The sequence below is a fragment of the Pleurodeles waltl genome, chromosome 1_1 (genome assembly GCF_031143425.1).
Source record: "Pleurodeles waltl isolate 20211129_DDA chromosome 1_1, aPleWal1.hap1.20221129, whole genome shotgun sequence".
NCBI classification, from domain to species: Eukaryota; Metazoa; Chordata; class Amphibia; order Caudata; family Salamandridae; genus Pleurodeles; species Pleurodeles waltl.
Genome location: NC_090436.1, coordinates 606,789,363 through 606,807,256, shown reverse-complemented (window position 1 = coordinate 606,807,256; position 17,894 = coordinate 606,789,363). Strand labels below are relative to the sequence as shown.

Genomic DNA, 17,894 nt, shown 5'->3' with positions numbered 1-17,894 from the left:
GATGCTATGGCCACCTCCTGTGGGGCCTCCACCACCTCCCTACAGTCTTCATCCTCAAGGAGACCCAACTTCCCCTCCCACGCCCGTCTAACCCCCTCCATCGGATCCCAGAGATTGCGCATCAACATTGTATATGTGTCAGATAGTTTATGCCCTCTGACATTTGTAAGGAGGATCTTAGCCTCCATCCGGGAGAACTCAGGGATGTCCTCCATCAGCATATGGCAAAGAAGGGCATGACATAGCTTCAAATATCAGGAAAATTGAGTATGGTGCAAGGCACACTCATCTTGCAAGTCCTGAAAGGACTTCAGCATTACCACATGAAGTACATCTCCCAGCTTAGAAATGCCTATGATATCCCAGAAAATCCTCTAACACAATCTGTGGGAGATGAACCCCTGCCACAACGGTGTCTTCAGAATCAGACGATCTTTCCATTCTATTATCTTCAGGGCCGTGTTCCATATCTCAAGCATCACCTACGTGACCGGCAGGAGTGCAGCAGGAATCCTCCCTCAGTACAGCAAGTGAGGGAGATCCAGCTCTACCAACATCCAACCTTCAGTCGCATACGCTGGGTCTCGAAAGGTGCAAAACCACCAGTCGTTCACAACGAGTAGGTGAGCTGCCCAGTAATAAAGGAATATGTCTGGGGTGGCAAGGCCCCCATCAATTGTTGCTATACAACATTTCCCAGCCTCCCCCCCACCCAAACGATCTAAGCAGTGTATGCATGGTTTTGTAGGTGGTACAGGAGATGCAGCAAGGAGACCATCTTCTGAGCGCCCTATCAAGGACAGTAGAAGGCACACCAGAACTTGATGTCTTATCCAACACCAGTCAGCAGAGGTGCCAGATTGCCGTCAACGGAATGGGTTGCATCGTCCGTAATATATACCCCCAGGTACTTAAAGCCAAGGGAAAGTATCTGGATGCCTTTTGCCCACGGCAAGTCCATCTTGCAAGGGGCAACTGCATATATTGCTAATTTGTGGGCGTTCCTCCGTAGGCCAGAATAGGTTCTGAAAACATCCAAGATCTGGAGCGCTCTGGGGCTTAAGGTTGCCAGATCATCCAGAAACTGAATTACATCGTCAGCATAGAGCGCAATTCTATCACTAACTTCTGCCGACCACTGGAAACCTTGATATAATGCGTCTACCCTTACCCAAGCCGCCAACGGTTTAATCACTAGTGCGAAAAGCAAGGGTGATAGCAGACAACCTTGGCGGATGCCTCGCATCACCAGAAACCACTCCAATACCTCGCCCCCAAAACCCTTACCAGGCCAACAGATTTGTATAGAGGTGTACATAACTTAGAAGCTTTGGGCCGAATCCACCTCAGGATAAAAGGGCAAACATGAACGGCCAGTCTACTGAGTGGAATGCCTCCTGAAAAATCAATGTACAACAGAGCCCTGTGATCTTCAACGGCTCCACTCAGAGGCATTGCATTGTGGACTCTCCGCAGGTTATGTTAGGTTGCCCAGTGGGGCATGACCCCGGATTGGTCAGGGTGCACCAGACGGTATATGTCTCCTAACAAACGAGTGGTTAGCATTGTGGCTTACATATTGAGAAGCGATTTTGGTCTAAAGTCTTCACACTGAGAACCCTCTGTGCCTGGTTTCGACAACACCACATTCTCGGTCGATCAAGAGGTATTTCCCCGGTCTCCACAGCCTCATGGAAGGTTTCTAGCATAAGGAGGCCCATCTGTGTCCATAACAGGTGCCATAATTCGGCTGGGAAGCCATTTGGGCCAGATGACTTGCCGCGTGAAGCTGAGCCAGGTCTACACACAGCTCCTCCCTGGTGACATCGGTCTCCGAGACCTCACTCTCCCCTGGGATCAGTCGCAGCAGTGGTAAGACCGCCACAAATCGGAATTAGTCCTCACAGGGACTCGTGGGGTCAGTGTTATATAGCACACTGTAACAATCGGCAAATGCTTCCGCGATGGATCCGCTCGCTGTCACACGGGAATCATCCTCTGCCAGCAAGTAGGCCACTAGGGCTCCCACCGCCCTCGGGGTACTCAACCTATGCAGTGATTTGCTGGCTTTGTCACCCAATTGATAGATTCTACTGCGGGTGGAGAGCCATCCTTCACTCACCTCTTGCATAAGCTCCTTTCGGAGCACTGTTTGGGTATGTAGTGAATCTCACAGGAGAGGTTCCTGCTGTGTAAGCAAGTATTGATTTTCTAAAGTCAATATCCAGTCTTTCAGGTTCAAGACCTTCTGCCTGGCCCTGTCCTGTTTACCTTTAGTGTAGATGATAAGTTGCCCCTTCACTGTGGACTTCTGCCCCTCTCACAGGGTACCGTTGGAGGTCACCAATCCCTCACTATCTGCTTGGAACTGCTGGCAGGCCCGTTTACACAGGTCACAAATTCTTCCTCCCTAAGGCAACAAAGGTCCAAGAAGGATCTCACCCCCCTCCTCTGGGCACCACACAACATCTCTACTGCCACCTGGGAGTGGCCTGAGAGGCCCCACGCCATCAGGTGAACATCACAGATGCGGTGGCTCACCTGAATGGGCATAAAGAAATAATCCAGATGAGAAAAGGAGCAATGCGCTCCAGAGTAAAAGGCGTACCCCCTGTCCCCAGGACGGTGGGCTCTCCACGTGTCAGTTATGTTCCAGTATTGTGCAAAGGCCAACTACAATGTAGTCCCCCCGCCCACTCCCATCGTGGCCGAGGACCAATCCATGCCTGTGTCACACACCCCATCAAATCACCCCCAAAACTCACAATTACCCATAGTGCCTTTCGGGAATGTTCTAATAAGCTTGACTAGGAAGTCTGAACTATGAGGATGTGGGGAGACTAATTGGCTTTTGCTCTCACATATTCGATGCCTTGATTACTAGGCAGAACTATTGTAGGATTTTTATCTATTGGGTTACACAGTTCTCGATGGTTGCATATGTTTTGTAAGATACGCTAGCTTTATTCCTGATCCCATAATGTCTTTTTTTTTTTTTTACCCATTCAGTATGGGAACCAGATCATACAGCGTTGCTCAGCCCAGTGGTGAACACCGTTCTGGTCTTTACTTAAATGATAAATAAAGAGTCCCAAAAAATATTCCACTGGAAAGGATAAGGAATGAAAGGGAAGCAAGCATGTTCCCTGGTGATGCAACAACGGTGAGAAACAATTTTAGTTTGTCAATTCTGTTGTGGTATAGAATAACCGGATTTTGATCCAGTTATTCACACTAGTAGCTGACTCCCAGAAGCATAATTAATATATAACCCTTGCCATACTCACTGGTCCCTCGGAGGAGAAGGCAGAGACTTTTGATTTCTCAAAAACAGTCAATAATATTATGCGTTTGTCTGAATGTAACCACTAATTGATGCTTCATCTTTTGAAACCAACCACCATTACAAAGAAGTGAGTAAGAATAAGCGTGCTTATAAAACAAGTAAATTCTTTCTCTAAAACGTCAAAGAAGCAAACCTCTTTCATTGGTGTTAAAAAATTGACGTTTTCTGTGTTAAGCCAAGGAATCAAACCAACATTTATCGCTTAAACCTATAATAAAAAGGTAGTGGGGGGGAAATAAATAAATAATAATTTCTATATCTGCTTTAGTTCAGTTTGACCATTTCTACAAATGCATCCCTGTATCTTCAAATGGTCATTCTCTAAAACAGAACAGTACAGTAAGTCCTGCCTTTAGCCTCATATGTATTTTGTATTTGTCTTCATTAGTAAGACTACATGGGGATTTCCTTAGTAGATATGATCTCCTCCTGGTTGGACTCAGACATTGTAATCCAGCTGGAAACTGAATCATTACATCAAGGTTTTCTTTAGAATTGTTTGGTATCATGTCTATTGTGGAGGCCTCAGGAGTACTATATTTGTATACCTTAAACTAGTTGGTGAAGCCCTTTATCTGTCGGCTTCCTTCACCCGGAGCTAAGAGATAAACCAAACCTGGACATAAATTCATTTGGTTGTCTTAGCGGAACCAACTGCTCATAAACGACACCAGGTCAGAAACACAAACTTTAGAATGGTTCTTCTGTTTGGTCCATGTTTTTCAACTACAAAATAAGAAGTAATTTTGAACTCTCAAGTTTGCTCTGAATGCTGCATTTGAAGAACGATAAAGCAGCTGGTGTGGCTGCAAAACTTCCAACCCTACAGCTGACTATTTCTTCTGCAGGCTTATCAACATGCTATAAGGAGTTTGATGACATATTTAGTGAAAATAAAGGTAAGACACTGTCCCCAAATTAATTGGCTACCAGGGACCTGTGTCCAGTGTAGTCATATTTAAGCCCTCACTGAGAAGGAAAATGTACCATCCTAACTGGTTTGTCTGACACTCAAACTCACTAGCTTCACTCCTATTGCACTCCTGTTGCTTTTTGTATCCAAAAAGTCTAAAAGCTGAGGATATGCACTAATTATAGGGCACTTTTAATTCTGGCCATACTGGGTCAAAAAAATCAAATCCTTATACTTTCGTTTCCACAAAGTTAGACATGCGAAGGCATAACACGTCATCCAAGGACACAAAGGGGACAAGTTGAAAACAACCTTTAGGAGTCAATGTCTAGTATACAAGTACCAGAGCATGCTCTCTGGGCTTTTTAGCACCCCAGCAATCTTCAAGCATTCCATTAACAGTGTATTAAAAAAGAGTTCGCCAACATCTTTGTAGTGGTGTACATAGAACATATTTCAATCATTGTGTTGCTTCTTTCATGTGGCACCATGCATTCCAGATGGTATGTATTGCTCCTTCGTGTCTGGAGATCATGTTCTTTCTTGTGTTACTGAGACTTTTTTTAAACTCTTTTTCGGCGTCTTTGCTGCAAACTTCAGGAGGACAGGTGCTTGTTTCTCATCGGTCAGTGTGAAGATAGTATAATCTCTTGTTGGGTACCCTGAACTAGGCAGCACTAGGTGGCTAATACAAGCTCATCACCTCCACAGTACAATCTTCGGAGGTCACCAGTTAGAGGGCTGTCTGGTATGTAACACAGTTGTCAGACCAACTGGAGAGAGCATAGGTTTTAGGAAACCTGTAGTGCAGTTAAATGAGAATCACTGTATATATCAGTCTGCCCAGGCACATAGTCTTGGTATTGGCTGCAGCTTTGGTTTTTTGGAACAGTTATGGTGCATTCCCTAGTCCTATCACAAACGGCCTGTTCCCTCTTGCGTTCAGGGATGACAGAACACGTTATGTCATTATTCTAACATTCTTTCCGACATGCAGTATTACTGTTAGGTATATCTTTATATTGTAAGGAAGGTGACAGGGATGACAAACAAGACATTATTAGCTAAATTACTTGCAAGCAAGTTTCAAAACTCCAGTCAACATTTATATTACACAGCAATAATTGACAAAATATCTGCATTTGTCATCACACAAATCCTAAACATTTACCAAATTCTGTATTATGCATTTTTGTCTAATTATCACTGGAGGTACATACTCGTATGAAAAAAAAGCATGCACCAAAACCATGTAACAAAAGCTTGAGAAGATGTAAACAATCACAAGAAGCATTTAGAAGCTTGATTTTAAAGGTTCTGTCTCCACTCAGAGCGCACTGAAGAACCCCCTTTGTTGCTACTGCCTGATTTGTAAAGACTGAGGTCTGAAATGTAAAGGCTGGTGCTTGGGAGGAATTATATCCTCCAAGAAGGGTGCATTAAAAAATATAAGAGATACTTCTGAAATAAAAACTTGTTTGCCGGGTGTTATAAACTTGTTTGGCGGTGCTACAAGTGGCAAATGAATTGTCGGTCTACTATATGAGGAATTACCATCACAAAGTAGTGACTGACGGAAACATCTAGGATTGGCAGTAGTGAATATCACGTATAAGGCATAATACCATTACTGTTAGAGTCCTAGGACACACAACATTCTTGTTATTCTTAGTTTATGTATTTGTTAAACAAAAGCTCCTACTTTTGTGTTTTCGAAACTTGGACTTACAGGACAAAACAGTACGTACCCCAGTTTTGCCGCCAGAAGAACTCCAGTGCTTTTTGTTTTGAGAGGTATTTCTTCACAGAATAATGAACTCTCTGTATAAGCATGTTGGACAACCCAGAGCGCTTAAGCAGGTAAGCTATTGTAGGTGAGTGCCCAAAAGGATCAACAGCCCATCCAGATTTCGGCTTCACTCCTGAAAATACGAGTAAAGTTAAAAACATTACAAAACTGAACATGCAACCCATAAAAAAGCACAATGATCAAACACTGGTAGCAATTCATTGTTGTTGTGATTCCAAACTGGAAAATGTAGTGATCAACTACTAAGTATTAGACATTTGCTGATACACGTACAGTTCATTAACACACATGGTTGAACTGACATAAAAAAGATAAAGTTATATTATTGGTGAATCAGTTACACTTAGTCCATAGTTGGTTCCCATTATGAAACTTGGTGGGAATCCGTCCACCAAGTAGCAGGACTGAAAAATGCTTGAAAAGCTGTTAGCACACAAATTGGGCGCTGGTATCCTAGAAGCATTTCTTTCATCTCCTACTCTGCAACTTCTTACTAGTTGTTTCTAGAAAAAAGTATCCCACTATTGGATGCTTTGGCTGCTTGTTTATAATTTGAGAGGAGGTCGCAGCTAACAGGAACGGGCTTTTAAGTTCCTGTGCTTTCCCATTTTCAACTGAAAAAAAGAAGAAGAGGGGTACATTGGGCATCTTTGGCCTATGCAAACATGTTATGCTAAATATCAGCGTTAATCCTGGCAGAAGCCTTGAGACTATAATGCTGGCAGGACCCATGTGGTCTAGCCTATGTAACCTTCTGTCGCACATGCTTCTGACAAGTATATTTCTGGAAAATACCGCCAATTCTGCATCAGCCATGGTGGAGTGTGGGCTCTACAAAGAGCCGCAATGGGTGACAAAACATAATTAATCTGGCAAACGTAGCCCTTGTACCTGCTTAGTCAGCATCATGGTATCCACAAGTCAAAAGCAATTGGTGAGTATAACCCATGTCCCAAATTCTATTAAGTTAATAACGCAAAGTACATCTCTATAGTTGTGAAGAGTTGTATCATCAACAGAATCAGAAAACCAATCTACTAATTTAAATGGAATTCAAATAGTCCCTTATAAACATAGGTGCGATGACACCTTAGGACCATATTGTCCCAGTGAACTGCAGTAAGAGTGTCTAAAGCACAAAATGGTTTCTGACGACCTATTAACCTGTATAACATTACAACAGAGGCCCAGCTAAATGAACTACCACAGGATGGATAGGAAAAATGGGTTTTGTCCTGTTAGAAAAACCCTCACCCACCAGGGCTACCCATTGGTGGCTTGCTTCATCATTGGGTTTCTTACCGTTCTGCTTCGGAGTGTGGTGTGCTACGACCTACGGCATACATGGGAGCACTGATGTAGTCTCGTCAATGTGAATCACAGGAGGGATAGGAGTAGTGAGGTCTTGAGTGAGTTAAAAATACCTGTCTCCTAGTAATTCCAAAGATTTAATAGATCTCTTGGAGGCGGTATGATTAAAAAGGGGGGCTGCAGAAGAGGGGGATGTAATGTACCTGACTTCCTAGTCTACATGCTTCGGAGCCTTACACCTGGGCTCCTCTTCAGGATCAAGGTGGACTCCATGGTGCAACTCCAAGTTGGCATAAATAATACATGCTCAGTGATATGGTGCAATTCACCTATCTAATGTTGTGTCATAAGATGATACCTATCGTTTTTGGTGTCCGTCATTGATACCTGTGGAAATACAAGACAGGCATAGTTATCATAGCCCCCATTTGTAATGAGCCGCTATATAGGTTGTTTGTGAGTGTGATGCCACCTACTTGCAAACTGCACCCCACTTGTGGGAAATGGCACTCGTGAATATCAGGAATGAGAGACCAAAGTACTCTCACAATCAACAATACAAGACATACTACATTTAAAACATGTAAACACGTGAAACTCACCAAACAGCACACACGTGGTGCATGTGTAACCTACTCGGTTGTATTTGGACTCTCATATCATAGCTCCTCCGGGAGGGGTGTGTGTTTGTAGTGACACTCTAAAGATTTGCAAAGTTTTAGAATCGATTCATCTTACCGCATCTGTAGCGCGACGTAAACAATGTTCAAAAGGCACTTACTTCCTCAAAGCGACACTCCCACTCTGTATCTAATGCTCACCTCCCCGGGTCTGAATAATGAATGCTCACATGGGAGGCAAGTTTAAATGTGCAGCAGCCCTTGGATCTCGGAACGCTAAAGCGTGCAGCACTAGACCTCTAACTTCCCCAAGATGGTGGCCTCCCGTAGAACAAAAGGGGCCATTAACCTGTCCACCAAGAACAACTACTCCCACCAAAGATTTGTCAGAAAGCTAAAGGCTCAAAGGCTTTGTCATTATTCCAAATAAAACTAGATTGAGGTCACCACTATGTGAGTGGTGGGAGGGAAACGTGTTTGACCTATTAGATGGCTTTTGACAACTTCAATGGCCATGAAGGACATCTCTGGCCTTTTCCAAAATTCCTACTGCCACTAAGTAGGTCTTGTAGGTGTCCACCAGGAGCCTAGATTCAGCCACATGCCACCAAAAAAACATATGCACTGACTGGAAAAAACCTGCATGTTTCTGACCAGATAAATTAGGACCCCCACTGAAAAAACCTGAGTCTATTTGGATGTCAACATTTCCATGCACACTCAAGTGGACAGGCTGTCCCAATCTACCTACTACAAAATGAAATCACTTAGATACATCTTTCCTCATCTTTGATTTCCTCAAAAGGAACAAGCAACAATATAATTAATTCTCTCAAAACCTGACAATGCTAACAGACTATGCACTCCACTCCCAACTATCAGAAAACTACAAAAAATCCAAAACTCAGCATCAAGACTACTTATCAACGTACAAATAAAAACACTGCCAAGTGTTGAAGGCTCCACAGTGGCTCCCAAAAGCAAGAGCCGCTTTCAAATTACTGTGCATCACTCAGAGAGCTGTTAATGGCAAAGGACAAAAACCCAGACAAGGACTAAGGACAAATCATATCCCAGAAATCAATGCTCCAGACTAGCACCACACTTAATAGCTATCTATTGGAAGAAAACCATTGGTGGCGTTACTTTCACTGTAGAAGTGGTAAAACTTTGGAGTTTGTTTACCAGCAAAGATCAGAGCTATTGGAGTTCAGAAGGATAGATAAAAGGGTTTTTTCCCACATTTATCCAACACAAAGTCCACACATTCTCACTTCTTGCAGACCAATACCCACCAGGGCCTCCTAAAATCAAAGCAGTGCTAAATCAAAGGAATTCCTCTGCAAACAACGCCTAACATCAGAAACAGCAACATTTTCATAAAAACTCAAACCCATGATTCTTTCTCAAACAAACAGATAACAGCATGATCAATGCACACCCCACTGATAGTTAATTCCTCAAAAAAGCTAGAAATTATTCTTTCTCCCACCTTCATATTTGAACGATACACTCCTTCCTTCAGACCTTAGTGCCTCTGAGTTTACCCTGTCCCTGCACATTCCTGTTACCTTACTCTCTACTACAGTGGTTCCCACAACCTGTGGTCCAGGTACCCCTGAAGGGTCCGTAAAGCCTCCTCTGGGGGTCAGTGACTTCTTAGAAAACTAAATATTATTAGCAGATTAATACAGTTTATATAAATACATTATAAATGTACAGTTGGAAATTTTTAAAACATACTGGTAATGTCCAGGAATCTGAAATACGATGCTAAAAATAAAATTAGTATCATCAGATTGATTTTGTGGAAGCATTGCAGTTGAATTAAACAAAATATAGTATGGACAATGTGTGGCATCAATTGAATTTGGAAAAGCTCCAACCTTTCTAGTAAAGACTGTATTTTTTTTATTTGATTCCCAAGTAAATACAATGTGTTATCATTTGTGTATGCGTTTGATGGAATACTTGGTCCTGTATTTTTTGTGTACTGTTTTGCAGTTCAAATCAGAGACAATGTTTACACCTGGATCCCCGGCTTCCAGTAATGACTCAGTGAGGTGGGGGTGGGTAGGGTCCGGATTCCAATGATTCAAAGGGGGTTCCACGGTTCGAGTAATGATAAAGTGTGTGTCCACAGATGTAAAAAGGTTGGGAACCACTGATCTACTAAATCTTAGTAAAATAACCATACTCCTTACATACATACACTTTCCTTCAGAGTACCCACAAGGGCAGCCCCTCCGCAATGGATTCATTATCTTTTTTTTTTCTGCTGCTGGCTCAGCCAGCATGTGAAGTGAGGGGCGGGGCGGGGCTGAGCCAAGAGAGTGGGAAGGAGGACTGAGGTGCACTAAGTGTGTATGTGTGTTTGGCCGGCCTTGGCCGGCTGTCTTATGCCGGCCAAACACACATGCGCACTAAAGTTTCTCCAATCTGGCTGTGTTGCACAGCCGGATTGGAGAAAAAACACAGACTCCCATGCAGTGTGAGCGGCAGACCAAGGAGCTCAGACCAACCCCAATGCTGCTCTCATGCTAGAGGTGGCATGAGAGCAGCACCAGGATTGCATGGGGGAACCTGTGCCGCTGTCCCAGGGACTGCTGGGACACTAACATCATCCAAAGAAGAGCATGAGGCGAGCTGCAGCAGCAGGAACAGGTAAGCTTTAAAAAAAATAATAATAATAATAATTTGTTTTCCACCCTCTCTCCTCTGTCTCCCGTCCCCAATCTGGAGATTTGTGGCGCCCACCACTGGCAGTTACCAACGTATAGAGAAAGCTGGTATTGGAGCACCCATGCGGCGCAACTGAACTCGGGAGAGAACTCTAAGCAGTGAGTGCAAGTTTAGCTGATCTGAGCGGTCCAAGACTTTGCCCCATTATATTACATGCCTGCTCCATGAAAAGTTTGCCACAGTATAATGAGGATTAATAGGAAATCCCCCTTCAAGCAAAACAGGTGACACCGGTCCTGCTTGGCAGCATTTAAAACCAAATACGCTCCCTCGACTGCACAGTGAGAAAAAGGCACAAGCACATCTACAACACCATAACGCTACATGGATCAGTGAACTGGCCGGCCCACACACCCCAGATGAGGGAAGAGAACTGCCACAAACACATAGGGGAAACACCCCCACAAACACAACCGTGTCCAGAAACAGCCTGGAACAAAAGACCTTCACAAGTTCCATAGTGGCATCCCTGTCACAGGAAGATGTAACTCACACCTAGGCTTACCACTGTTTAAGCAGCCAGAGTGGCACCAATCACAGTGGTGTGGGGGTTGGGGGGACCTGTCCAGAAATGGTTTACAGGGAGAGTTCCTTATTCCCCTAGACACACCTCAAAGGTGTGTCCAAAGCTCTGACCAGGGGAAGAAAGATTCAGTCATGTTGAATTTTAGCAGAGCTGGGCACTGCCGAATTGTTTAGGGCCAAACCCCCAGAGTCAGAGTAGATAGGGTTGCCCCTGGGAACTTTTCACTATAGTACGGGGACATTCCCACCCAAAAGCTAATGCTAGGCATAAACTGATCCCATTGGGCACCTTCTTCAGGACACCTTTGCATGTGGAAGACAAAAGAAGGACTGCCCCCGCTGATGAATCTGAAGAGAGACCCCAAAGGCTAGACTTGCTCCCATGTGTAATAAGGATGCAGAAGTGAACTCCAAGGGTGAGTTGGCTGGCCTCCAGTTTAGCTACAGAGACTCAAAAACTGCGAGAAGCCCAGCTTCCTGAAGAGCCTAGCTGACCAGTTCCAACTAGTCCTGCCCTGGACCATATTGGTGGCTTCACTTGGAGTGAGTCCTGAACCCCGAGTGGTGTCCCTAAAGTCGAGGATCCCCTTAGATAACTGCCAGAGTGCACTCCTCTTGCCTTACCCTAAAAGATGGGACTAGGAAACTTTTTCAAGGATTTTTGCCAAAAGAACCAGAGGCTATAATTGGATGTCGAACTGTCGGTCGGACTAAACTTGTTGGTTTGTCACATTTAAAGGATCCGGTCTTCCAAAAAAATGCCTATTTCCAAATGCAGAGCACTTCACCAGGACAAACACAGAACAAACCAGGGCAAACACCTTTCTTGGCCTGATCTTCAGACTTGACTGTTCAGGTTTTCCCACCTTTGACATCAAGAGCCTCAAATTCTGCCAAAGGTGAGGCTCCCACTGAGGTCCTGCACTGCAGCCAGCTGCCGTTGACGAGTCTCTCTCGAGGTCCAGCTCGGACTCCAACTGATCAACAAAGCTTTTCTCCATGAAAAAGACTAAGTCAGAAGGTGATTTTTCCACCAGACTGAACCTGGCCCCTTGTATGCAATCCATGTTCCATTGGAGTGTGCCTTAACGTTTTGGCCCTGTCTAGCACAACCAGATACCAGACAGCTGGCACTTTGCGCTTTTCGGTTCTAGAAACCCAAAGCTTTGAAAAATCATCTCACTGGTTCCCTACATCAGATTTTTGTAGCTTTGTTGTCTATTTGGTCATTAAAGTCTACTTTATTTTTTATAAATTGAAGTAGGATTTTTACTAAATTGGGTTTTCTACTTTTTAATTGTTTTGGTACTGATAAATGCTTTACGCATTTCTCCTAACCTAAGCCAGTCTGCTCTGTGCTACAGCTTTCAAGGGTTGAACTTAGGTTTAATTATTGAGACCAAATTGGACCTTGTCAGGAATCATGCCATTATTACTTGAAGAGGACTACCATCCATACACATACTGAAGACAGTCCTTATAGCTCATAACAATCATTGTAGATCGGATGCTTCCATCATCATCTCCATCTTAAGAGTTTGAATCTCTTCCAATCAGATCATGTATTCTGTTCAGATAGTTTTCCTCATGCCTCCCTTCTTGACCTATTTGAGGCGTGGCTTCAGGGACTGGCACTAACGTTGCCAAGTCTGGAGCCAAAGAAGGAGGCACTGGTGGCACCAGTAGAGGTTGTGCCGGTCATGGTATAGTCAGTTGTCCAGGTGGTGTGAATCCGAGTGGCGTTGACCCTCACATAATGGTGGTCTTTCTTGGCAATTTATGGGCATGCAATGAATGATCCCACTACTGGTAAAAGGCTAACCTGGCACCATGGCACTAGCTCTGGCGTGATGTTGGTTTCGAACAAATTGTGGTCAGTCTTGACATAGGATGCACATTCACTGCACAGAGGCAACTTAACTTCTAGTTAGGTCAAAATATCCTGGCAGTATGAAGATCTTGCCATTCGGTGGGGACACAGTGCACAATAGTGGCCACCTCTTGCATAATGTTCCCCATAGCACAACAGTTAATAAGTCTTTGCATATTAAAGTCATCCGTTGCACAATGGTGGTTCTGGCTCTATGGTAGAAATTCTTGCCATGTTGTGGGACTACATAGCACAACTCAACAGACCCCTCATATGCCTCTAGAGAGACATCTGCTATAAAGCTGGCATCTGCATGAATTTGGCAATTTAGGACACAGTGGGTATGTGTGGCATTATGGTGCCCATACTGGGACAAAGTTGGCCCTGGCTTAATGGTGTCAATTCCTAGCTTGTGGGCAGCTATGGTGTGATGGTGCCAAGGCACAAATATAAACAATTCTTGCAACAGAGTTTAAGCAGGCCCAAACAATTCAAAAACGAGTGCAAGTGAACACTGTAACATGTACACTGATGTACATACTTAAAAAAATACAGGAAAGATGTGTGTTTGTTAATGCCCAGGTATTAGAGACGGTGTTGGGCAAGGAGAAACTTGCTGCATTTGTAAATGCTTGCGTTCATTTGTTTGGGTTCATCCCTGCCAGGACCTGGATTACGTAAAGCACAGTTTATAGGGGAAGTTCAATGCCATCTTTTTTAAGTGTTTCCAACTTCTGTGTTAATACATTTTCAGTCATCTACAAAGTTTAAGGCTAATTTATGTTTTTTTAGAGAAAGTCTGTGACTGATAATTTTGTTTTGTGTATCCTCAATATCACTGGTTAGATTTCAAATGCTTTGCCTTGTGTGGAAGAAAATACTGAGCAACAGTCTGAGTTGCACATCGTCTTGAAATATAGAAGTAGTATATCAATCACATTTCTACTTGCAAATCATTGTACAGCAGTAGAGAGGCTCAACTGTCATGGTGTAATGTACATCTTATAGCTCAAACTTTATGGGGTAACTTGCCTAAAACACTTCAAGATTATCTCGAGACTACATCTTGACAGTGTACATTCACTCACCCTAACAACTAGATTGACTTAACATTTAAAAACCATACTAATTACACAACTCTTTGGACTCAATTTGGACAGGGTTATTATTTGCACATTTGAGTACTCGTATATTTTACGGCTCATAACTTACACTTTATAGTTCTCAATTGTGCTTTGGATGAATACCATTCACCATAAAGTACTGTCACTCAACAATACTGATGCAAATTTACCAAAAAGGCTTTCAGATATCAAAAAATGTATTGCAAGAAGCACATATAATATTTATAAGATTAGACATGCCATTCGCCTACTGCCTAATGAAGACTGAGATGAGATACACTACCTGTGAAGAACGTATTCAGGACATCGTCATTAAAAAAATACAAGGAAAAATGCAAAAAAAAGTACTGCAGCTAAGTTAACATATTAGACAGGCATTTGACTGTTAAGTTATCGTCTGTCTCAAGTGCAATATTGTGCAATGTCAGTATGTATTTTTATGATAGCATTTGTAAAAACAAATATTAGTGGAATAGATTGGCAAAAGTGTGTGTGGACAGTGAATTATGCTGCAAGTGTGTTCTCTTGCAAGTCCATAAGCAAAGACTTAAGCCGTAGCTGAAGCAACAATGCAGATTTTATTAGTTATTATAAACAGTTATTATAAACAGGCCCAAATAAGGAGATTGTCAATTGATGTTAAATTATTTTAATAAATGTGTACCCCTGGCTTAAAAAAACCTCACAAAAGCACTTGCTAAGGCATGGAGCGCCTTTATGGCTATGCTCACTAGTGGGTATCTAAATATGATCATTTCTTTTATTTCCCTGTTCACATTCCATCTTTATTTGAATACTATTGTTCAGCACTATTACAGTATAGTCTACTCTATAAGAAGTGATATAAAAAATAATGCATCAAAACAAAAAGCAGTATATTACAGGCTACTTAACTGATGAAGATCCTTGTATAGTCTTGCTTGGGAGAGGTAAGGCCAGTGACAAAAACTGTTTTAACTGTGCCAAGCAAGTCCCTAAAGGGGTCATAGTTACTGCTGCAATGCATTTACCTTGGGTTCATGGGTAGGGGGACGACCTGGCATGGAGGCACATTCTGAACAGGACTGTAAAATATTCAGGACAAAGGGTAAAAATTCAGGACAAATGCCAGGACAAAATGTCATTTTTAGGGACACATCCGAGGAGAGGCCATACCCCACTACTTTAGCAGTGTATCTATTTACTACTTTCTAAATAGCACTATTTATTCACTATGGTCATTTTGTGACTGCTTCTAGGTATACTAAATATGGGTGACACATTATATCCTTATTTAATAGTAAATTAATGTCTTTGAGCATGGTGTCAAGGTCATCAACCCTCCTCAAATTTACCCAATCTTTCTTGGAGAGAAAGCAACAGCAACATTTTGATTAGGTTTCTAAACATGTTAAAAACCCATGGCTAACAACTGGGAAACCTGACCTCCTGCTCGTCAAAAAAAGGTGAACAAAAACATCTGGCTCACCTTAACCACCAGTGAACTTTAAACCTTAAACAAATTAATGGGACGGAGCAGATGGTGTGGGTGACAGTCTCACACCGACAACTTATCTATAGACTCAAAGCAATAGTGTGTGCTTCTGGGGCTCTGTATTTACCTCAGAACTGGAAGCCAGGACTACCATTCAAACAGAATTAAAGAGGAGGATAAAATCAAGATCAGATGGGAGATTGTCAGAAATGTGGTCTTTCCACAGCAACTAAATCAAAGGCATGTTGCTAAGAAGTGGATAAATAAGGATGAGAAGAGTAAGGTGGGGAAGTTCCTCAAATTAGACGAGATGGGCCTGTCAGGAATACTGGAAAATAATGTTCACCAGGAATGTTATCTCAGCAGACAGGAGAGAAACATGAGAGGCACTGACAACTGGTTGAATAAGCAACATTCACCCCCGCAAACTCTTCTGGTGAAGTAGTCCCCCCTTTTCAAACTCCTGAGGGGTGAGCAGAGGCCAGACCCCTTGGAAGGTTATGTTGAAAAATTGCACACTCTGGGCCTGTCTTAAAAAGGTTTAGCAGTCGAGCCAAGGCCAAACCAGTCATCTGGTAAACTGCCAAAGTACACAGAGAACCACAAAAATATTTGGGATATAAATTACACAAACAAAATGTAAGAACATGATAACGATTTTAAAATGTAAGAAGTGTTTCTTTAATATAAGGTAATGTTTTCCCCTTTATGTACAATTAGACTCCAGATTGAACTGGGAATCAGTTACCTTTCGACACCTACAGATTGATATCTACCATTCCACCACTGATTTGCAGAATAGAAATCTGGGCAATCTGTGTGTCTTCCTGGGTGTCTGGTCGTCCCCTGCATGAGATGGGGTTTACTCATAAAGACTTTAAGGAGGACTTACTGCACTACTCATTTTTTCCTAGTGAGCATTCTACAAAAAACTACCTGGGGTTATTTCACAAAGCTTTTTCTTGCCTTACTAGACCTGTAAACTCACGAACATGAAGAAATCCTATGCTCCTGCACTACCTTTACTAGGCCTTCACACTCTCAGAGGACGGCTATGCTTGGGGCAACTCCGTCAGTGGCATTCTGCAGTCCTCTCAAAATTGGGAAATTTGTTTTTGGACGACAAGCTATCATATTTCCAAACCAGTAAGGCAGTCTACAATCTTCACCCGAGTCAACTCCTTATTTACGAACACCTTAAACAATCATTAAATACCCTATTTCATGTATGCCACCTAGCACAACCACACATGAGGTGTGCCAAACACTCTACACCATAGGCACTGGCGGCACACTGATGAGATGGGTGTACAGAGCTTTTCGCAACATGGAGACCACACCACGGCTTCTCTCCACTCTATCTTGGAGAGTGACATGGCCAAACCCCTGCACGATACGGATTGGACTGACTAAAAAATTGGACTATTGCCGCAAAGTAATCTGCCACTGCCATTTTAAGAATAATAAATGTAATATTCTGAACTAAGTCTACTTTACACCTGCCCAAATTTGCAAAATATACATGGAAGCTGTAGCTGCATGTCCTTGCTGTATAATATAGGCTGCTTTTCTCTCATCAAGTGGGAGAACACATATCTCAATACTTTACTAAATTGTCTATCACTACCATTTAGTAGCCTGCTTCATTCTTATACATTTGGCTACCATAAAGCCTACTAGGACACCTCCTTAGGACAGGTCCAGTGAAAGACAGATAAGGAATCCGAGACAAACCCATAATGAATGATAAGTGAAGGCTAACATAAGCCTTCCTCCTGAGGCGGACCAATGACAGACAGTCAATAGAGGAATAAAATGAGGTTTGCAGTTGTTGGACAGCGCGTTACTACAGCGTATGTGCAGGAAAAGGCAAGAAGAGCCCATCATCTAGAGAGTAGAGGACACTGCACCTCATACCTCAAGATGCTGGATGCACCTCTGGGCTGAAGCCCACGCATAAAATTGGCAAGAAATGTTCTAGAAATAATGCATTTGGGCCCCACTTATTCTATCAAAGGGATTTTAAGACTGTGTGTCTAGAAACCATGGATATTTGCCCAAATACAGCCTTGTACTGTTGACGTATATAGTTGAGTAAATGAGTCGTCTTTAGGACCAAGGTTAGCCAAGATCTTATGATTTTTCTAAAATTATATATG

The 17,894-nt window shown here is 42.8% G+C and overlaps 1 protein-coding gene across 1 annotated transcript in view; it reads right to left on the bottom strand.

Moving 5' to 3' along the window:
* MAN2A1 (mannosidase alpha class 2A member 1) overlaps window positions 1-17,894 on the bottom strand; it is a 652,784-nt gene that overhangs the window by 465,335 nt on the left and 169,555 nt on the right. Inside the window, exon 6 of the mRNA XM_069226405.1 lies at window positions 6,008-6,181. Coding sequence (XP_069082506.1) covers window positions 6,008-6,181 — 174 coding nt within the window. The remainder of the gene's footprint in view (window positions 1-6,007; window positions 6,182-17,894) is intronic.